The sequence below is a fragment of the Larus michahellis genome, chromosome 2, assembly GCF_964199755.1.
Source record: "Larus michahellis chromosome 2, bLarMic1.1, whole genome shotgun sequence".
NCBI lineage: Eukaryota > Metazoa > Chordata > Aves > Charadriiformes > Laridae > Larus > Larus michahellis.
In genome coordinates this window covers 29,341,330-29,364,501 of record NC_133897.1, presented here as the reverse complement: position 1 = coordinate 29,364,501, position 23,172 = coordinate 29,341,330, and the positions used below count along the sequence as shown (strand labels likewise).

Genomic DNA, 23,172 nt, shown 5'->3' with positions numbered 1-23,172 from the left:
CAAGATGCTACAATATAGTAATTTTCTCTGTGAAAAGGTAGAGGGTTTCTAGTGCCTAACTTGAAAATTGCATTTTAAAGAAAATAACAGATAATTTCTTATTTTATTTCAGTGTCTGAAGAAAACAAGAAACATGGAAGGTCATAAGTAGTAAGTACTTTGATAATTTTTTCTTCTTCTAAAGAGCTAATGGTGTTTGGCATGTTGATTTGTCACTGCCTGAATCTTATCACACATTATGTTCTGGCATCTAGTATTTATACGAAGTCACTGGTAGACATTCTGTTCAAAAAGAATAAAAATACAAAATGAAAAACTGCCAAAGAATGGAAAAACAAGTGAAATGACTAGATGGAAAAATAGCATATGTTATCAGTTTCCTGCTTAATGGAAGTAAGTATATGAACTGTCATATTCCAAGAGGTTTATCTGTGTCGACAACTTCAGAATAAAGTACCATCCCTGTTTTAGTTATATTTTTTGATTGCTTAACAAACCTAAATATGTCCACGATTGCTTGACACAAAATAAATTTTTAAAGGTATTGACAAGCATCTACCAGTAAAAATTGTCCAACGAATATTTTGGTAATGTGATTATAAATCATTTGTTATCCTAAACATAAGCAGGAGACAGTAAATTCTCCAAATGACATTAGAAGCTGAATTTGTCTGTAGTGGTAAGGTTATATTCCTGTATTCCTTCAGTTGGTTTATCAGTCTGTTATTCAGGAATCTGTGTCAATCCCAGCATTTTTTTTAATTTTTGTTTTTGGTGACCTCATATTAATAACTCATTATTCCTGCCACCATCTCCCCAGAATTTCTAGTGACCTCAAGTGAGGTAGATATCGAGGCTGGTTGACATCAGATGAATTATGGTGTTTTCTTCACTTGACCATTGAACTCAGATATCAGTTATTTGCACAGCTGTAGCACAAGTTAAAGCACACAACTAGCCAGACAGCTGAGGTCTTTTTACTGCCTTGTGAGCGGTTTGATTTTTTTTTTAATTATTTTTAAAGTAATGCTGTTTTTATTAAGCTCTAGTATTTTCTCATAATGCAGGGGGATCTTACTGTTACTTATTAGAGGTTGTAGATTTTGTCTTTCAAAGGTGCAGCATATATCAAGTCAATATAGGCTTTACCTAACTTGAGAGGCTGTCTTGTTGTCAGAGTGCGTAATGGTTTGTTTGTGCAGAATTCCACATGAAACGTGGTGTGTTTTGCATGTGTTGTTTATTTTGTGCTATATCACCAAAAAGGCCTATATTTTCATTTTAATTAATAAATTAGACTTTTGGAACTAATGTTTGGGTAGAATTAAATGGGTGAATATCTGTGCTGTTAAAGTTTGGGGAAGAAGACAAGAAGTGCTGTGTGTAAGTCCATTTTGAATTTTGTCCTTGCTCACTTCTAGTTTAGTTTCTTACCATCTCTTTGGTGATTAAGGTGCTGTCTCCTAAATCATTGACTAAAAATAACTAAAACAAGTAACAAAACCTAGGGAAACAAACTTACTTTTCAGGTTAAACTGTGTCACTGGTGACTGTGTAGGGTGGGTGTGCCACCGTTTTGGGGAGCACGTGTACCAATGGCTTGCTGTTTCAGAATGGCCATAGTATTTCATAGCAAGTATATATATCTGTGTGTCTCAGTATGCGAATTGGTGTGTATGTTAGATCTGAGGACCTCTTGGGGTAGCATCCCTGAGCTGTGCATGTTGTGTGAACTGTGAGTAGGATCTCAGTATCCCATAGTTTGTCACTTCACAAGTGGAGGGCATCTTTTTTTCAAAATAAACTCAACCTTTTTAATTTTCCTGGAGTATTTCATATAGTGAGTTTTAGCAACTGTTTGCTTCTAAAGATTTTTGCAAAATCACTGCAGCTTTCTTCATATAGACATAGGGGAAAGGGCATGTACTGTTGCAGAAATTAATAATGGAATAACTCTTCCTGAAAGAGATCAAGATTTCATTTTAAGGCTAAATTTTTTATTAAACCATCTTCATATGGTCTAAATATTGTGGAATATGGAGTTGGTCTTTAGATTGCACTTTTTATTAGGTCTGCTAGAGGAATGCAGAAGCATCTGTCAGTAGAAAATAATCCTTGAAAAAGAGATTACCTGTTAGGCACCCACAGTTGTCATGTAGTCGTTGCATAAAGATGTGAGCTATCTATCTTGCACATAGCATCCTCAAAAGAGATGAGTGTTCATCTAATTCTTTATTATTCAATTGTAGAAAAGGGAGGGCAAGAAGTGGTCAAGTTCCATTCATAAAATGATCTTTGTGACATCCTAACACTGCTGAAATTGCATGAAAATTGCTACCTGTTTATGCAACTCTGCTAGTTCATTTGTTCAGTTGAAACTCTCCTACTAGTTATATAAAAATAAAAAGTTAATTCCACAGGCTATAAATCATTCTGTAATGCATTGGGAAGAATTCTTTGCAGCTGATTATTTGGCAGTACTACATGCTAAAGACATTCAACTTGAAAGCTGTGTATTATTTTCCAAAGTTGGATGGGAAATATAGTACTAATTTAATTGCCTTGTTATTAATGCATAATGAGGAAATGTATCTTAGAATATATGTGTCTGCATGCAAATGCAATATTCTTAATGGACATTTATTAATCTAGCATATTAGACTTATTTTTTTAAGCATTCTGTTGAAGTTTTGTAATTTCGTTTCTTAATATTCTAGCAATTATCCAAGGGAATTTTATGACCAATATGCTCAAAGCCAAGAAAAATCAGTGGTTAATAAAATGCAACAGAAATACTGGAAAACAAAACAAACCCTTATAAAAGTAACAGGAAAAAAGGAAGATGAACATGTTGTGGCTTCAGATGCAGATCTGGACGCAAAACTAGAGGTTTGTAATGTCCACATAATGTGTATTCTCTGTATTCTATTCATTTCTATCAATCCTCTGATATGTGAACACATAGTATATATAATAATGTATATGCATTTTTGTCATTATTTTCTTGTAATATTTTTTCCAATTTTTGACAAAAGTACCTATGTAAATAATGGCGGCATTTTGTAACACAAAAACCCATGTACCTCAAACTTTATTTAGAACCTAATATTTCTTGTATCTATTTTCAGGTTTTGCAGGCAGGTTGTTTTTTGGGGTTTTTTTTGTTGGCGGGGGGAATAGGAGATTGTTCTTTGTAGTTATATGAGTCATTCTTATCCTTTGCTTATATCACTTTAAGATATTATTTTTTTAATTAATATTCTATAGAATATACAAATGACATTCTTTATACGGTTATAAAATACCACATATACCAGAAAAACATGCAATATACCAAGAAGGAGCAAGGTGCATAGTGCGCTCTGCTCTCTGGAGCTTTTGGGCAGATAAGTGGGTTTTGACATGACCAAAGAAGCTTCTGAAAGTCTGTAAAGTGTAACCAAGAGAAGGAATCCTGCTGTGTGACAAATACAGTCCTACTGTCAGTATCCTCAACCTCACTGGAAAAAAAAACAACATTAAGACTCTCCAAATTGAAAAGCTTGAACAACTTTAACACAAAGCAAAAGATAGAGAATGGACTTCAGAAGTGTAAAAATCAAGTTAGCGTCCAGTAATTTTTATCAGTATTGTTTTGTTACATAAAGGTAAAGGTTTTGCCTTACTGGTTTTCTTGCAGTTTCTCGGAAAATTGTTGATTTAGGATTCTCAGTTTATTTGCCTTTTTGCTGAAATACAAGAGGCTGTTTTACAACAAATCTTTGTAGTTCTAGCTATAATACTGATAATTTACAATGTGATGATTCTAGCTATGGGATCTTCATGATGGGTTATAAATCAAGAGCAATGATGTAAAACAAGCTGGAAGGATGGAACAGTATTTTATAAACGTATACCTGAGTTCCTCCATACTTAAGGTGTGGCAGATTCATCAGGAAGGGCGCTTTGTTAGCTTAGCTGGGATTGGAAATAGGGAGACTTATGTTTACTGGATAAAAAACTGTAAGCATGTTTTCACTTGGACAGCTTCTCAACTGCAAGTCAGTTTGAAAGACAAGACCCATGTAAATGTACAGGAAGTCAGCAGATGTGAAGGAAGACAGTTGCTGTGCCAGTAGTCCGTTTTGCATATATTTGTGTAATGCTTGATACAGTGGAGTTTAAGTTACAGATTGGAGGTTTTAGATGGGCAGACAGAAAGAGTAGTAATTTCCTAGAAATTATCTCCAAACTTCATCAAGACTGGCTTTTTTTCCCCTCTACTTCCTTTGGAAACTGCTGCTTTATAAATTTGGTTAGAAAACCGCAGCTATGCCCATAGAAAGTTCAGTTTAAATCAATAACTTTCTATGTTGGCATACCCATGCAAGTTTGTTCCACTAGACTTTGCAGTATTAAAAATTCAGTATGCACATTGCCACGCATGATGAACATGATAGACATTTTGATAACCTTTTGCTCTACTGTGAGGTTTTTTTAAGAACAAAGATTTGGACATCTTCATATGTGTCAAAAATACCAACTAAAAAAAAACCCCCAACAGGAGTGGTTTGGTTAACTATCAGCTGTTTAGTATAGATCTGTTTCCAAAATTGTTTTTGTCTTTATTTTCCTTTTGTAACATGATTGGTCTGTCTGTAGTTTCAGTGAAACTTAAGTGAAAGTAAAGCACAATTGATAAGGAAAAATTACTTTCAAGCTGGAAAGATCAGTCATTGTTCAAGAAGAAAATAGTGACCCCTATTAATTTCTACAAAAAATTCAGCTCTTTCTTGTGCTTTAATGTCAGTGTTTCTTGCATACACTTACATATTTTTTGTGTGTATTTTGTTTCAATTTCAGCTATTCCATTCTATTCAGAGAACATGTATGGAGTTGCTGAAAGCAATTGAACTGTATCAAAAAAGGATTTGTTGTAAGTATGATCAAATACAGTAGCTAGAGTGATAAGGAGGTCTGCATTCAGAATCATTGAACAAGTGAGAAAGTAGAAGTGAAAATGAGGAGCTACTAGTTTCGTTCTAGTTAAAAATAAAGATAACTTTCTTTGCAGACAGATAAAGGCAGACTTGCTTATTTGCTTGAAGATCTCCCAGTTCTTAAGTTCTGTATTTGATATTATACAGTGATAGGTAGCAATAATTATGGGGAAAAAGCTTGCGTTTTTTTAAGTGGTTTTTCCATTACTTGCTTGGCCTATTTAAATTCAGAAGCGTACTGTCTTAGAGATGCTAACTCTGTTCTGAACTGGGTTTTTGTTTTGTTTTGTTTTTACTCAGGATTGGCTATGAAGAATATTGGTCTTATTAATAGTTTTATAATTAAGTAACCCATGCTATTGCAATGAATTTGATATTGCTGACTTGGCTGTAACAGGTGTACAGTAATTCGTGGCAGTCATTAGTGAGAGACAGGAACCTCACTTGGGAACTTTCAAACATCAGGTTATATTAAATGACCTCTAAAGGTTCTCTGCAATCAATATTGTTTGATTCTCTGCTGCTCTGATTTCTGGCCTAGAAAAGAGAATCCAGCCTTGGAGACATCTTTCAGTTTACTTTCTTTTGTGGAATATTGTCCATATTTTCTTCAGTCTTTCCTTTTTATTTTGCCTGTCCAAAGAGAGATGGGGATGATGTTTCAGGTTGTGGAGGTATATTAGAGTACAGAACAGTAGTTTATTGAGTTCAAGAAGCATTGCACAGTAGCAGGTGAAACCCCTGATGCAAAGATGTGCATGCAGCATGTTCTACCAGACTATGCTATGAGTCTACATTGGATTGGACTGTCAACATTTGGAAAAATGACAAGAGGACTTCAAGAGATCTTCTTTCATTATATTAGTCCATTCTCCCTATTGATAGTGGGAAGAAATTGGTACTGTAGGAGACAGCTGCTTTGGAAGATTAAGATGAGGCCATAATGAAATGTTTTTGTAAGGATGTGAGATCATGAAGGCTCATGGTCCCAGTTTGGAAGTAGTCAACAAGTTAGTGTAAAAACACTTTTTTTTTCTTCATTTTCTTGTTTAAAAAACAAACAGTTAATTTGAAATAGAAATATTTCAGATATTTGAAATATACACTTAAAAATAGTGTTTTAATTGTGTAGAATGTTAAAGCTGTAAAATAATCCTGAAAAGTAATTTGAAAATTAATGTTCTTTACAGTGAAGTACAAGATTTTTCACATGAAAAATTCAGTTCTGTAGTCAAGCATGAAAAATGGAGAGCAAGAGAAAAGCAAGTGAATGAGCTTTGGGTAGTATAACTCAGAAGTAGCTTCAGTGAAAAGTATGCTACCAAGGATCAGCTGAGGCAGTCCAGGTGTCAAAAAAGGATTAAAAAAACCCAAAAACAACAACAAAAAAAAAGACCAAAAAGATATTGTAATCAAGATTGGGCCCTTCGTGTAATCTAACCAATGTAATTCTTTTGTTCAAGAAAGAAATAGCGTGTTTCTCCTAGTGTCTTTCAGCACTGATGGAATTTTGTGATTCTTGTTAACTACAGCAAACCTATCAACAAATGTCTCAAATGAATCAGATCTTCTGATTAATAAATGCAGGAATTCCATGAGATTATTTATTTTTGCTGTGCTGCTTGCATTTAGAGGGACTTACTTATTTGATATTAGTCCATTTTTTAAGTTGTTAGCATCTTATTAAATAACGTGTTTGACCACTCATTTATTTTCTGTTAGTTCTGTCTCAGGAAGAAAATGAATTGGGGAAATTTCTTCGATCACAAGGTTCTCAGGATAAAACAAGAGCAGGAAAAATGATGCAAGCCACAGGAAAGGCCCTCTGCTTTTCATCTCAGCAAAGGTATATGTGTCAGAATTACTGTCCGATTTACAAAGTACGTGAGATAATGGTAGTTGATTCACCGTTGGCATAATTAATTTTGCCATTTGAAATGTGTTGAGGAGCCAAATTATATGAAAGTTATTATCGACCAAACCTGCTGTACTATTGGCATTACTGGCTTGCTCTGCGTAGTTTTGCCTGATCCTGTTTTTTGTCTTATGGACGTACTATGTCTGTGTATTTCCAGATCCCCACCCCATGCCTGTTCAGCTCAGCAGTTGTAAAGGTGTACAGGTGCATCTGCATGGCCTCTCTAGCAGTGGGGTTGTAAAGGAGTTGACATCAGGTTCTTCTCATGCTTGGTGGCACTTCTCACTCTGCAGAGAAATGCTCCATCAGGCCTGTTGTAGCGGTGGCTGAGTCCTGTGAGGGCAGGGAAATGGGTAAGGGAATGCCTTTTTCTGGGCCATGGAATCTCATACCTCAAGTAGACAGAGGAAAAATAACGAGCCTGGATGCCGTTTTCTGCTTTAACCGTACACCATGAAGTTCCCCAGGAGAAGATGCTAGATCTCCAGTAGGTTGGGGAGAAATCAGTAAAAGGTAAGGAATATGGAGGCACGCACGTACACACAAACACATGCTGTTACCTGGAGCCCTTGATGTCTCACTGACCATGTGTTTGCTTGAAGAGTTTAAAAGTAACAGTACTTTATGACGTGATAAGTATTATCATGCTTTGCTTTTTTTTTTTTTGTCTAACAGTATTGGGACTATGAAAGTTTGAAATTCACCATCATTTACAAGGGAAAATTCTGTTCCATTATATTCTACAGGAATTATTGGGGCTCCTAATTACTGTGATGCGTTCCAGCTTTAGCTTAACAGTGCAGCTGTTTGGCTCAAAATAAAACGTCACATACAGAGCACTGAGAATTTCATATGTTTATCTTGGGCTAGAGTTAGGTCATTAGCACATCCAGTAACAGCCATGAGTGAGATCTTTAAAACACATGTAATGCACTTTTGAGCAAAAGCCCTGATGATTTGCTTCTTTATAAAACTTAACTGTTTATAGAAATCCCACTGTATGGCGTGTCTACATAAACTGCATTTTCCTTTGAATGACTGGGTAAGTTATTTGTAGGATGAGAAAAAATGGGGGGGAAGACACAAGAAGTTCACATTTTCTTGTATCTCTTACTCAATGCATTTTAAGGTATCTTTTTAAATAAACTGATATGGAAATAAAACCAATTGTTTTTCTGTCTTCTCTTGAGCCATCCTCAAGCTTATATTAAAATTGTGACTGTTCTTATTTACGTTGCATGCCAATAGCTAGCTCAGTAGCTGGTGATCAAGAAGACAATCTGCTGGTTACTGGAGCTGAAATCAGAAATTCTCTTATGCCTAGGAAGTCCCTAAGTAGCACATTAAACTAACTCTACACTGCTGTGGAACTGATTGAACCCATTCCAGTGAGGTGGCTGCTGGCAACCAAGAGGAAAGCAGAAGCAGCAGGAGGAAGCAAAGCAAACATTGGAGTAATCCTGTCTAGTTCTGAGATCCCATTAGGAGGCAAAGTGATGGCACAGGGAAGACAACAGTGTCCCCTACTGCCTTTCCAAAGTGTAGTTTCTGGAAGAAAATGCCTCAATCCTTCCAAAAGTTAAATATCTTTCAAAGGAATTGTTCACATTCCTTAAAAAAAAAAAAAAAATCCAATAATTATCTACTTGACAGATGACTTCTTTATTTACATGTACATTTGAAGATTAAAAGGCTAATGGAAGTGCTTTTTTCTGAGGCTTAACATGACAATCCTGATAGATCTGTGATATGGGGTATGTATCCAGTAATAAATTACCTTGGGTACATTTTTAGAGTTGTTAAATGCAACTTGCAAAGAGGAACATTAATAGCATACAGACAAGCAGTTTGTCTAACTAAAATACATATGCACATTAGAAAAGGTTCCTTTTCCACTCGCTTGTGTAAGTGAAAGGTCACTATTTGAATAGGAAGGTTGCAAACACAATATTTGTGCAAAATTACCCTGTTCATGTGCACTCCCAACCAAGCTGTAAAACCATCTGAACATATACTAACACTTAATTGAACTGTTTTGGTTGTATATGTTTTTTTTGATGGCTAGTAAAGTGTCAGCAGTTGTATTAATCTGTCTGCCTTTGGAACAACTTCTTTAACATGTTCCTCTCCTTCCTTTCTTTCCTTCGTGCTTTCCCTCAGATTAGCACTGCGTACTCCTTTGAGTAGATTATATCAAGAAGTGGAAACTTTCAGATACCGGGCCATCTCAGACACATGGCTGACAGTTAACCGAATGGAACAGTATCGGACTGAATACAGAGGAGCTCTACTCTGGATGAAAGATGTGTCTCAGGAGCTGGATCCAGATCTTTATAAGCAGATGGAAAAGTTCAGGAAGGTATGAAGTTTCCTGTAGTTTCCTAGAAGGGGATGCCTGATGAATGACAATGAAGCGTGGTTTTGATTCTTCTGAGGAAGACATAATTCAGCAGCACTAAGGATGCCGTTTGTTGTAACTAATCTTTTCCGTGTGACAGAACTCCAGTTAATCTGAAATGGAATACAGTATCCCTCACAGAGTGGGCTGTAAGGAAAGTAAGAATGCTGTAAGAAATAACATTTTTCAGTAGTCTGTTCAACTTCAGCCTAAATCTTTATGATTTAAATAATACATATTTTTAAAGAGGATTATCGAATTTTAAATACTTAGCTGTGATGCCTGAATTGACTAATGGAAAAAAGATATGTCTCCTGTCAGGGAAGGGAAAATTGATTTTTGCAGCTAAAAAGTACAGAATAACGGAAATGCTGTAGTATCTGCTGCTAAATTTTTGGGTGCAGTTAAAGACCAACACTTTGAAAATTGGCGATTGTTGGATTTTGGGGAGGAGTTGCAAATTTGAAATTTGTTTTTAGGTTCTTTTTGCAGTTCAGCCTGACTCTTGGGCAACTGCTAAACACTAAAGCTGCTAAGTGTGCACTCTCCATAATTCGTCTTCATTCAGTGTCACTCGAAGTTTGCTATACTCCTCCCCTCCCAAAGGGCTTCCAAAAATCACAAGTCCTAGGTGGTAGTCTGCAGATTTGGTACCTACTGCAAGTATAGAACTTCTGTCCCAGTCGGTTCAGGAATGCTCGTGAAAACTTCGCATTTGCTAGTAAGGCTCCAGAGCTGATTTTGTTAAAAGACTATAGCGTTCACAGTTTGCTGTTTATAAATCTTGACCATCAGGAGACATAGGATCCTAGGTATAACATGGTGGCTTATGCTTTAACTAATGGCAGTAAAAAAATTTACAAAAATTGTGTGCTAATTGAAAGCAGAGGCCTAATAACAGAAGCGGTATTGAAGTGTACGTGCGTATGTGCTTGTGAATGTGAGTTAGAGACAAGTAATATACAAAAGAGAGTCCCCTGTTCATGGCTTAAGCAGTCTGTGACTGAAAGTGCTTGGAGATGAAAGATATTTAATTTGGAATTTTAAAAGCTTGAATAAACCATCCTGTCGGGAAAGGACTGGCATGCATCTAGGCTATGCCATTTTTTGTAAACTGAAGTGGTGACAATAGCAATTAAGGAAGGAGTGGAACAAGTGAAACCCCAGCTAGTCATCTAATCTTTATTTAATGCTTCAGTACAGGATATTCCTGTAAGTCTTGTGGCACTAGGCATATATCTTATTATGCCTTGTGGGAAATGTTTATAATGGCAAGTTCTTGCAGGTAAAATAATTGGTATGGTCTTGGCCTCAGCCAATTGCTTGTGTATAATGTTTGATTTATTAGGAAAACACTTAAAAAATGGAATGTCAGAATGAATAAAGCAGTACTGGTAATGGTGATACAAAATTGATTTATAGCATTCTTGCAAAACAAATGCTATGGAAGGTATAAATTATATAAATGGCAAAGTATTTAAAATAATGTATGCTTTCTACAGTGAGCTGCTGTAGTTAAAAAGTTCGATGTGAAATTTCAGCCATCTTGGGTTGCTATGCTTCAAGGTCAGCAAAAAAAAGTTGTTTGGTTGGTTTGCTTTTAAAGCTCTCACAAAACTTACTTGTAAAAATGTGGGAATGCTAAGTATTTTGAAATATTTCTAGATCTGAAATGTTTTATATTCTGCTGTAAAGAAATAATGAACGTAGATTCTAAAATTTTGTAGTTTTACCTCAAATAGTTTAAAAAAAAAACCAAACAAAAAAACCCACGACTTCGAGAAGGTCTTTTGAAGCTTTCTTTCCTCTGACTGGCTGTCTGCTGAAAACCTTTCAGATCACATTGTAAAGGAGAGAACAAAAAGCTCTATATTTTGTAGCCAACAAAGTAAAGAAATGCCCTTGGTATCCACTTCCCTACATATCCCATCTGTGCAACAGGCATATCAAACTAGTCTTTGAAGATTTTAACGCTTGTAGAAATAAACGGCTTCTTTTTTAATTTTGGAAAAAACAACCATTACAAAAATAAAATCCTCAAGTATAGTGTACCTAGATAGCTGTTACTGAATAGGACACAACAGTTTGGTTTTAGTGCTTTACAAATATAGTAGGCAAACAAAACTAATGGTGGATAACTGTAGTCCTAAATAATTAAAGTAGAGGAGTTATTTGTATTGTCTTTTTGTTCTATTCTTGCTTGCAGATCTTAATTGTGCCATAGTGTGGCAGTGTAATGCTGGGTTGTTAGAGCTCGTTTTAGATCTGTAACAACAATTTAAGAAGTCATGCTAGTTTCTTGTTGAGAAAGATACCATAATTACTGATGTAAGGCTTTTGCTTTTAAAATATACCATCACTGTAAAGAAGTGTGTGATCTGGAGCTGCATATGTAGTTATACACCAGCAAGTAGTTAATGAAGGTGATCCTGTCAGAGCACTTGAACGAAAGTTTTCTTCAGACTTCTAATTGTAAAAATCCTAAGTATTACTTTAGTAAACATCTTGTTTTATTTCAAGTAAACAGTGCTGGTTTAGTGATCTTTAATGCACCTAGTGCATTAACAGTATTTATATCACTTGGTTATGGGACTGTTTTTCAAGTATGTAGCCTTTTATAATGCAATCCTAAATGTATCATTATGTATACAGATACGGTACTTGTTTTTGGAGACCAAGGCTAAATCAATCCAGATGGGTTTTTCATACCTTCCTTCAGAATAGCTCAGGCTAAAAGATCAATAGTTCAGTCGGTATTTTCAGAGCTGATAAAATCTGAGTTAAAACATTGGCATTTTTGTAGCTCCCTTTTAAAACAATGGGGTGCTTGAAAGAATTTTCTAATGCTGTTCTTAAGGCATCAGCCTAAATATGCGAGACCCAGCAATACTACCCCTTTCAAAGTGTCCCAGAGCACTGCAGAACAGCCTTTTTACATTGTTATTTGAAGATATCCATGTGATTGTAGCTACTTGAGTCAAACCAAGGAAACAGGTGAAGTATTTACTTTTCCCTGCAGAATTATGTAAGTGCTATGTACCGTAATTCTTTTTTTTTTTCTATGAACAGGTTTCATGGATACTCCAGTGCTGTTCTAGATACAGAGGTCTTCCACCTCAAGTTCAAAGTTTGAATTGTTGCTTGAGAGAATCTGAATAGCACCTTGACAACGCTGTGATATTTAAAAGAATTTGAATGAGTTAATAATACCTCTTTAATAAATTCTCCACCACTGATCAAGATTTTAAGGTTCTTAAATCCAGGCTGTTTTACCTGTGTGGTGACTGTACACTATAGCATGAGCTCTGCCATGATGTTGTAAGAAGAGACCAAATTGCCCAAGTGCTGATAGTCTCCCAGTGTCCTTCCTCCAGCTCTGAAAAAGTTAAGCTTTTCCATGCATTTCCTGGGAAGGAACATGCGAATGTTCAGGGTGATAGGCTATGCCACCAGGCAACACCCTCCCATGTGCTGTTCTGTTTTACTTGCTAAGCTGTCTCAGATGCTTATATAGTGCAATATAGACTTTCTCATCAAACCTAGATGTTACAGTGCCACCCATAGCAAGTAAAAAATGAGAGTTAAAAAAATTACCGTGCTGACCTTTAGGCTTACTATAAGAAAAATTACATCTGTGACATGGCAGGATTTATATCATGCTATATTAATACAGCAAATTAATCCTTTCTATATTTGTTTTTCGCTTCCATCATTATTCTACTCCTCTGCTTCCCCTTCATTCTGAGGCTTGAAGCAAAGCTGGAGTAGCTTTGTAAATTCCCGGTGGCCATGCTGGGATCCCTGAGGCAAGCTGCACTGCAGCAGTGTACTGACAACTGGGAACGTGGAGGGTTGGGCTCTGTTTCTCCCTGTTGTCTAGTCCCCTCTGCTTTGCCAAAGCTGCTTTCCTAGGAGCTCTGCTTCTGTACGAACCAAACAAAGCTCAGATGGGAGAAAGAATAGGTTCAAGCTGTGTAAGTGTAAGGAGTGATACATGTGCTCGTTGTTCATAAATGCTACGAGATGCATCTGCTTGGAATACAGTGCAAGTCCTGTATCTGTCTCTACAGTACTTGGATATTACAGGAATCGATATCTGAGTTTGTAAAACAGTATTTCTTAGATGGGGTACTGTCTGGAAAAAAAGAGCTTGGTTTTGATCAATGTATTTGCAGGGGATCTGTGGGGGGAACAAGTAGAATGGTTTGTGCTGGGCCTCCTTGTTCTGAAAGATTAGAAAAGCCCTACCCTACAGTGAGTGCAGAGCCCTGACATATTCCAGTGGTGCTAAAGAAGTGGAATAGATCCTACCATGGAATAGAATTGTTAGAATATTCCCCAAAAGATCCTAAACAATTGTAGGACCCTTAATGCCTAGCTGTTACTTTGCATGCAGCTGTTGAGAAACTTGCAAGCTTGCAGTTCAGTTGTTTGGGCACAGTTTATCTCGAGTTCTTTCTAGTTGTAGCACTCTATATGCTTGAGACAAAATTAATGCCCTTAAATGGTATTTTAAAGATAAGTGTGTCAAGAGGAAAGGAAAGGCAGTGGAAAAAAAAAAGTTAGTTCAACAAGAACAACTCATAATGATATAACAATAGCTTAAACTGTTGTTTTTATCAAGGTACTAAGGTAAGGAGTGGCTGATCTATGCAAGTTTTCTGTTAAATAACTTTTAAGAAATAAAAGTTAAAGCTTATGTGGACAGCTGGAGAATAATGAAGATCTAAATAAATCCATTGATTAAAAGGTCAGAAGGGAAACACTGAAGTATATGCATTTATTGTAAAGATCTCAGCAAGTATGGAGAAGCTACATCTGCTGCAGCCTTACAGGGAAGGTTTGGGACTTACATCTTTGTTCCCCTGCTGCCTGCTTGCCTACTAGCACTGCCTGGTATGAGTGCATTCTGGCTTGTGTTATGATGAAGGGTCTGTGCCATGTTACAATGTCATCTGCTACTCTCCTTCTACTCACCTGCCCATTAACATCAGCTGCAAACAGCCCTGCAAACCTGGAGGCACTGTGGAAATGTGCAGGAGGGATTTTTTTTATTTTTGTTTAATTCTGTGTTACATTTGAAAAGTCTTAGCAAGCTAAGGAAATGCAAAAAGTCTGGGAAAGGAGAAAAAGCAAATATGATGCTGATCTTTGAAATAAGAACAAACTTGGCAGTTGCCATTCTTGTAAACTTAATTTCAGTTTCTGGTAAAAGAAATGAAAATGAAATCTGTAGCCACTTAGAGGCTAAGAAACTGAAGAGTAAGTAAACAACACAGGTTTAGAAATAACATTACAGATTTTTTGTTGTTATTTTGCATTTTTAATCAAATTATTAAATTAATAGGAAAAAAATTGCAAATCTGGATTGTTACAATTTCTTATGAGTGGTTCCTGGAAAAATGAATTTAACTTTCCTAGAAAAATAAGAGCTTTCAGGAGTTGAGAGTTTAGAATATTGGCTGAGGGACACTAAACAAAGTTTCAGAGGATCATAGAATATAAAGATGGAAAATATCTTAAAAAGCAACTATACTCTCTTCCTGCCAGGACAAAATTGTGCATTTGTAATATATTTTCCAAGTGTTGTTCTACATCTAATAAATATAATTCAGTTGAGGGTGACACTCTTAGAAGTTCAGTGGATATTGGTGATGATGTAGTTCAATTATTAAAAAGTCAACCAAAAGGAAATGTGCTAATGATAATTACATCTGCAGATGATACTGAGCTGGAAAGGCTTTTGGTTTTCCAAGCAGCAAAGTATACCGGCATCTCAAAGAAAAATGTCTTTGGCCGTTTCAGTCACAGTGGTGTAATCGATAGACTCTCAGCTGCCATAGTTACAAATAGCAGTGTAAGTGATTGATGTTTGGAGCCAGCTGTGGTAGTCACCGTTTACCAACTTTGTTTTTTAAAAATTAAAAAAAAAAAAAAAAAGCTGTAGACAGCAATTGTCTCTCTTTTTAGGTGATACTTCCACATTAGATTTTGAAGTTAACTTCATCTGGAAAATTTAAAGTGCATTTGCCTTTAGGTGACAAAAATGTAGGCCTTTGCGTGTGAGAAAGCAAGAAGATGATTGTTGTGCTCTGGAAATATCAGCAAGGTCTAAGTAGCTTTAGTAGACTGCACATTAGATATGAGATGTGTGGCACTATGATGTGAAATATAATGCTGGCTTTCATAATACCTACTAGGAATGTGAGATGGTAGAATCTATCACTTCGACAGTCCATCTTTATCACTCTTGGTTCAAAATCTTCCTTAAAAATAAAAAAAGCTCCGCCGCCCCCCCACCAAAGAAACCCCAGTCTGTTTGCTGATTTGAATTGCTGCTGCTTATGAGATAAATAGGTGAGATTCCAGGAGATCAAATAATACTCACCGCAAGATAGTTGTGGATTCTAAAATTAGTAAGATGGTGTCATGCTGCACTTTCAGATCCACATCTTCATGTAGCAATGTGATGGCAGAGATAAAGAGATACAATATGATGATAAGCAACACCTACACATGTATCACTTCTTCTGACATGCCTGTGCCACCAAGAGTATGTTTGGTTTCATTCTGGTAGGGAATAGCAGTAAGAACATTATTTTTAAGTGGCTTATTAATATGAAAGTATATGGTGTTGGAAATGTTAAAATTAATGATTTACCTAGAAAATATGGTAGTGAAAAACAAAACACCCAAAAAAGTGCTCTTTATACAAAATTGTAGTTTTTGCGTTGTCATTACTGTGTCTCCGTGTAAAAGCAGAGGAAGCTTTTTTGTAAAAGTGGTGCTGAGTGTGTTTTCTCTGTGCAGTTTCTGCTGTAATGTTTTTTCCAGGTTCTCCAACGTCAAATTCAGTAACATTAAGCAGAGAAACCAAAACATTCCAAGGTATTTTACATACAAAATGCTCAAGACTTTTGAGGCAGTTGTGAAAGATGCACCTTTTCTGAAAATGTGCCCTTAAACAGAAATGTTCTTCATGGCATTTTATAGTCTTATAACTTTAAATTGCCATTTCAAGTGCCATTTGTAAGGTTCAGGGTAGACAATAAGATAAAATCAATGATTTGCTGAAGCCATTTCATGTATATTAAATATCACCGATGATTGTTATTGGGTTAAAAGCAAAGTAACAATGTGTGATGGAGATGCCCTTAAAAATAGAAACAGGCTTCTTGGAACAGATTACATCATCTTAAGAGGTATTGCTTGTAGAATAGAGTTGCTTCCAGAGATTGATGCTTGCCCTTGAGAGGCAGTTCATCATCTGTTCAGTTATTTTTAAGGAGAGTCTGAGGTGAGATTCAGTAAGATGGCTGTAAAATAGAATAAAATGAAGTGCTGGACTACAGATACAACATATTTTTTAGCAACTTTGTTTCATGTAACCTGGCTGAAATAAAAAAAAAAAGTAGACTTGGTTTAATTTTGCATTTTCAGACTTGTATTTATTTCAAGAAAAGGCAGGCAGACACATCCTAAAAATTTCTGTTCACATAAGTAGCAGAACTTGTAATGTTTCAACAGAGTACAACAAATAAATAACTGATTTTTTTTTAAAATATAAATCAATAGTAATGTTAAGTCCAACTTTAATGTAATAATTATTATTGGCCCCAGTATTAAAAAGTCACTCTCAAATATGATGTGACAAAAATTAAGCTCCAAGACTGTCTTATGTCTGATAATTATAGAAATTTGTAAGCATTTAGTGTAATACAGAAATTTAAAAAAAAAATAAAAAAAGAAAGGAACAACTGAACACTGTTTTCACTTAGTTATTCTGCTGTGTCTTGGTCTTAAAATCAGAAAGAAAAGATGATTTCCTAGACAATTTCCATTGCTTACAAGAAGACTCTAACCCCACAAACCAGTCTGTGCGGGCAAAGCCCCGAACCCGTGTGGATCATTATGGGAATTCAGAACCTAAATGAAGTGTAAAAATGTAAACAGAATAGGTTGAGAAAGGAGATTTGGAAAATTCCCTCAGCCTTAATAATCTGAAAGGGCTAGGAAGATAGCTAAAGAAATATTTTTTAAAAATAAATGAAATACAGATGTGACCGAACTGAGAGAATTCTGCAGGATAGAAGAATAAACAGGAAGGGGAATACAGCTGTTGGGGAAAACATTGTTTATACAAGAGAACCAAGTTTTTCTATGGTCGCCACTGCCCAGGAATTCTTCTTACGCTTTCCTAAAATGCCTGGGTACATACATAATGTAGTCCATCTGCTTTTACTTCATAAGGCCTTTGCTGTTCATTTATGTGCTACATAAGCTCTGACTGATTACAAAGTTGCTATGTTTGATTTTTCTCCTTCACTTAATGAAACCAAATTGAAGATAGGATTAAAAAAAAGCCCACAAACAAAAGGTACTGTTCTAACTATAAAAATGGCTAATATGCCATTTCATCTCTGCTTTAGGGATATTCTGCCTGAACCTGGCTTAGATTTCAAATATTGTTTCTTCTGTAATAACACAGTGTGAAGTCTGAAGACCACTACAGAAAGATTATTTTTTTTTTATATAGTACAATCTTTCTGAGATTCTGGACAAAGTGTAATTAAATTGTTTTGAGGGAAACAAGGCATACTTATTGATGTATTAAATGCCAACCAGGAATAGCGATAACAGTGCATGGGATTATGTGCAACAGACATTGTGTTACAAGTGAATTATGATTATTAGTGGGTGCCATTTCAGACTCTGTGCGGAAAGAGGTTAAATAGAAAACAAAACCCAAAAACTCAACTATAGGATTTAGGCTCCTGCATTAGCACTGTAGACAGAGCAGTTTTGTGCTTGGGACAGTGGGAGCATCTGGGGACTAAAAGGCAACTTGGTCATCACGGTGATCTTGTTACAGGTATCTTTCTTGGAGTGTTGGCGTCACATCCAGCTAGGATTTGCAGCATACATGTCAGGGTTGTTCCCTGGCACTTTGTACATCCGCCCATCCCACCACCCTTTGCGTTGGCCAAAAGGCTTTTGCAGGCCAGCTTACTTGTTTATGGTGCTTTCACTGGGTAAAATGGTACTGCACCCGAACTTGAGCTTTTTGGACCCCTTTAACTAATTCTGGCTTATTCACTCCCCCTGTCCACCTACTCAGAAGGGGCCCAGACTCAAGTAACGATCTCGCTCAGGCCTTGAAGAATTAAATTTGGATGAAAACAATGAAAAATATAAGTGACGTTTTCTAACTACGAGGACATTCCACATAAAGAATTCAAGACCTGCAGAATATCTTCAGTAAAAGAGATAAACTGAACTGTGTAATTACTATATGAATAAAATCACGGACATAGGAGAAAGGTTAGTTTTATGCTATATTACGATTTTCTTTACGTCGCCCCTCTGGTCTTTCAGTGTTCAAAGGCAGTAATTACCTGTCTCCGTTTCCTGCGGGGGCTCACTGTCTAATTGCTCTCCACTTGCCAGTAGCCCTCCCTGCAACACGTGTGCCAACTGTCCTTTGCTCTCGGGTTATCTAATATGATGAACACAATTTAGTTATGGTAAACTCAGAGCAATTCTCTGCATTTTTAACATTAGTCCAGGTTACTTCTGTTTTAGAGCTGAACATGATCTTTCAGACCTGAAAGATCATTTCTTTACTTTTGCCATTTATTTTGGGTCGGCCTGCTTCTTTGTACAAATCTTTGCAACCAGTTTTTGGCAACTTGTGGATTTTCATCATATTCACAAAATGTTACTCTTTGTTTTCAGACTACATAAAGTTATTTGCGTCTGTGCAAAGAAACTTGGATTTTATCAGCTCCCTCGTAGTCATTTCAGGAGAGGAGATGTTCTAAGTTATCAGGACTAAACTTTTCCCTAAAGTGGATATATGTTCATGCACAAAAATGCGCACCTGTTTGCAGTTTAGAATAATATGTGTCTAAGCATGCTGGTGTGGTAATTACTCACAACTGCAGACTGACACATGTGCGCTCACTACTAGAACTGCACTTGGGGCTTGTAATGTAGAAGTCTATCCCCAAACTCAGAAGCAACGCTGCTTAGATGAATGTTGTCCTGGTTGCAATTTTTGTTGTTGTTGTTGTTCTGGTCACAAGAATAGAAAAATCATTGGTAATTATTTTCTTTGTGGGTCCTGGCTTCAAGGTCTGTATTAATGTCAACACTTATTTTTTCCTTTCGGCCTAGTAAAGCGCACATCCGGGGTTTGACTAATACTGAAACTTGTTACCAACAGAAAGTCGAGGCATGTATTTAGGCTTCTTAAAGTAGAAGAAAGCAGACCTCATAGCGAGGCTAGAAGCTATATATTTATTGCCTTTCCTTTATTTAAGTTGTCAGTTCAGCTTTGTTCCCTTTTTAAAATAATATGTGTATTGATCCAAGCTGTAAAAAATGAATAAAATTACCGTGAAAAACTTTTGCGGTCTTAATAGCTTGAGGAGCATGTTATGTTCTCTGCTAGCTGGTAGTCGGAGAGTAGCCAGAAGGTGTGAGCTCTGAGGGGTAGAGCTGCTCTCATACAATTTATTCCTTTAAACACCCAATGCGAATGAGTTAGGAGGGGAGGCTGTGTGCGCTCTAGCTTTCGGCTGTCACATATCTGACTGCGTGACAACTCCCTCCTTTGATGAGTTTTGAAGTTAAACAGATTGACCGTCAGTAATTTGTCTTGATGCTGGAGGAGAATAGAGGAGAAGCCTCCTGAAGCGGGCACTGGTGTCAGCTGGGATGTAGCTGCTGACGGCAGCCCTCTGCTTCCCCCCGTAGCCTCCTTTGGAGCAAGAGCTACAGCTCTCTGGGACAAAGCTGCTGAGGTTGGGCCCTTCCCTACATACAGTGTGGACGCGTTCATTTGGAGCTGATTTCTTTCTGCGCAAGCAGGAGATAGGGAAGGTGGTAGGTAACATGTAAAGAGCGCAGGGCGATGTATTTGAGAAGTGGGGGAAGAAGATTTTTGGAAAGGCAAAGCCAAGTGTACACATAGGCCTTTTTCCAGGGAAGGTGTATAGCTATGCAGAGATGCTGCTTTTCTGAAAGGTGATGCCTAAATGGAGCTGAACTGGGGCACAGTCACTGTATTTTGAGACTATCAGGTTTTTTGAGTCTGTCAGTTTAATTTAAAAATGTATTTTCCTCAGCTTAAATTCAACTAAACAACTCTTAATTTGAAATTTCTTGTGTAAACTTACTTAGCATCTGTTTAATTCAAAATCATTTTTAAAACGGTTTAGTTAAGCTGCAGAAAAGTAACGTACGTTCTCCATTCCTAGGGCTGTGGGCTTGGAGGCTCTTGAATTTTTAAGATGGGCCGACTATGTAACATTTTTTGCTTTGCCTGCTTATTATGTCATGTTGTGATCTTAACTTCAATAATGATTTTGAGTGTGGTTCTGAAGAACTGAAAACTGTTGCTGCTTTCAGCTTCTTAAATTTAACAAACTTTCCTTCATTTTACAATAAATAGTGGTTGGAATTATGAAAGTGATCCACATTTTGTATTTGAGAGTTGTTTGCCTACTGTATTTGATAGAAATTTTTTTAAAAGCTGACGTAGTTTATTTTCTCTTTATATTCCATTTTGTGTTTTGTTGTGATGAACTCATTGCTGCTAGAGCACTTGGATTCATATTCTGGAATTGCCAGTGTGCTGCTCTGTTTGTAAAAGCTGTTGTGAGGCTTAAAGCTAAAGATTTTGTCATCTGGGTTTTGGCTGGGTGAACTTGGTGGATTGTGCGGGGAAATGTAACTTTGATCAGGGCTGTGTCCAGCTGCTGGGTAAGTGGAAAAGATTCTGTAGAAGCTCTGCTCTCACCAGTTGGTGTGCTGTGTCTGCCCACACTGGGCCATGCTAGAGGGGCAGAAATGGGGAAGGGGGCAGAAAATATCTCCTTAATTCCTGGTAATTCCTTAGAAAAAAATTCAGAGGTTTTGTGTTGCTGTTGGGCTGTACCTTTCAACCTGGTTTTGGTTTTGGTTTTTTTTTTCCCTGTGAAGGGACTAAATTATTTTTTAATAATGGAGGAGGAAGTGTATTCCTGTTGCTGCAGGGCAGCTCTTCAAAAAGTTGTTATTTAGCACAGAGAGCAATATTACTTGCCATAGAAAGTTTTCATGTCTCAGGGAAATTTGATTTGGGTATAACAAAACTTTGCTGTTGCAAAGACACGTTTGGATCCAGGTCTTTGCTCTACCATAGTGTTGATAGTAGGGAGGAAAAGATATCAAATTCAAGTCAAAAAAGTTAAACAGGCAAGGAGAAACCCAACATTCTATTGAGATGTCTTCAATTAGGCTACCTTGTTGATTGAATAGCAGGAAGACTTTTGGCATATGAATTTAGAGCATCTTTAATTGATGGGCCTGTTCTGATTAAATATCTAACCCAGTAGTAGGGCTGCTCCAACAATGTTTATTTTTAGCAAACTAACTTCTTAAAAATAAAAGAAAAAAGAGAGAAAATAAATTAGCTCTATATGTTTTTTTCCCAGAGGATTCATGTAGACAATAACACTGTTCAGTGCACCACTCCCCTCTTAAATATCATGACTGAAAGTTTCACATAGCAGACATCCATCTAGGACTTGAAAGAAGAGAGAAGAGTGTTGCCTGCGTGCTTGGGCAGTGAATGCTGGAAGCTAAGCTAGGCCTGTCCAGGTAGATCCTGTAGGTTTTGGCAATCTCTTTGCAAAATTTAAACCCCAGGTCTTAATATATATGTAGGCTTCTGTACAAGGGGGTACACAATTTCATGAAAGTAAAGTACTGAGATCTGAACTTCTTTCTGCTCTGCAGTTATAGCTGTAGAAAAGTTGGAGCATCTCAAAATTGCCCCCACCCCTTTTCCAAATGCATCTGTGTGAACGCAAAGCTTATGTACTGTCATACAGCTAAAACATGTGAAGCATTTGTACATGCATTCTATTATTTAGGCATGTTTGGGCGTAGGCAGTACTTGAATACACCCTGACAATTGAAACTTAGTACTCCTACGGTTATAAAATTCTATAGCTCAGCATGCTTTTGAATTTCAATAATGGAAAATCTGCTGTTACACAGGTGTTAAAGAAATTATTACCTTGCTGGAAAAGCTCATTTGAAGTATCTGCGCTGCCTCAGACCACAGAACAGAGAGTTCTCCCACCGTGAGAAGGCACTTAGCCAGTCTGAATCCAGTATTGCAAACTCACAAACCCACTTTGACCTTCAAACGTGCCTCAGGGTTACCTTATTCTTAAGGACGGACATGTTAGTCCAAACAAAAATCCACTGTCTGTCCATCATCTGTCTTCATTGGTGACCAATGCTAGCAACCAGGGACTTGCATAGAGCAAATACACAGTGGCATTTTCTTGTAGTACTGTGGCCAGTAGAGGCATCATAAGGGTTTTTTTTTCCTATGAAATTGTCTAATTGTCTTTTGAACCAATGGAAATTCTGGTCATCGCACCAGATTGCTGTGATCAGAGGACTGCCCTACTGGCACAGGTGTTGTGTAAAGATCCTCTGTCCTTGCGTTGAGTTTAGACGGCTGATTTGGTATAATGCTCTCTGGTTCCTGTGTTGGACGAAGTCTGGTCTTTTCCAGCTTTCGTATGTGTGGTCTGATGGATTTCCATCATACTCCTCCTTAGTCACTTTTTTTTTTTTCTGAGCTGCAAAATCCTAATTATTATTCTTTTTACAGAAACTAAATTACGTCTTTGATCAAACATTTTGTTCTTACCTGCTTTTTTTTCCCCATTGCTGAGCCTGAACTGATGTGCTCTTGAGATCCAACTTGGCTTTCAGCGGAAGAAAAATACAGAGTGAAAAAAAAAAATCTTTGTGTCAGTATATAATATTTATGGAATCACATGCATAATGTGTGAGGAGGCTCTCATTTTTCC

The 23,172-nt window shown here is 36.9% G+C and overlaps 1 protein-coding gene across 4 annotated transcripts in view; it reads left to right on the top strand.

Moving 5' to 3' along the window:
• Positions 1 to 23,172, top strand: part of ICA1 (islet cell autoantigen 1) — a 72,786-nt gene that overhangs the window by 12,551 nt on the left and 37,063 nt on the right. For all 4 annotated transcript variants that reach the window (XM_074574751.1, XM_074574754.1, XM_074574752.1 and 1 more), the window contains exons 3-7: positions 113 to 150; positions 2,718 to 2,889; positions 4,843 to 4,915; positions 6,702 to 6,825; positions 9,058 to 9,256. In XM_074574751.1, coding sequence (XP_074430852.1) covers positions 134 to 150; positions 2,718 to 2,889; positions 4,843 to 4,915; positions 6,702 to 6,825; positions 9,058 to 9,256 — 585 coding nt within the window. In that variant the 5' untranslated portion in view covers positions 113 to 133. The remainder of the gene's footprint in view (positions 1 to 112; positions 151 to 2,717; positions 2,890 to 4,842; positions 4,916 to 6,701; positions 6,826 to 9,057; positions 9,257 to 23,172) is intronic.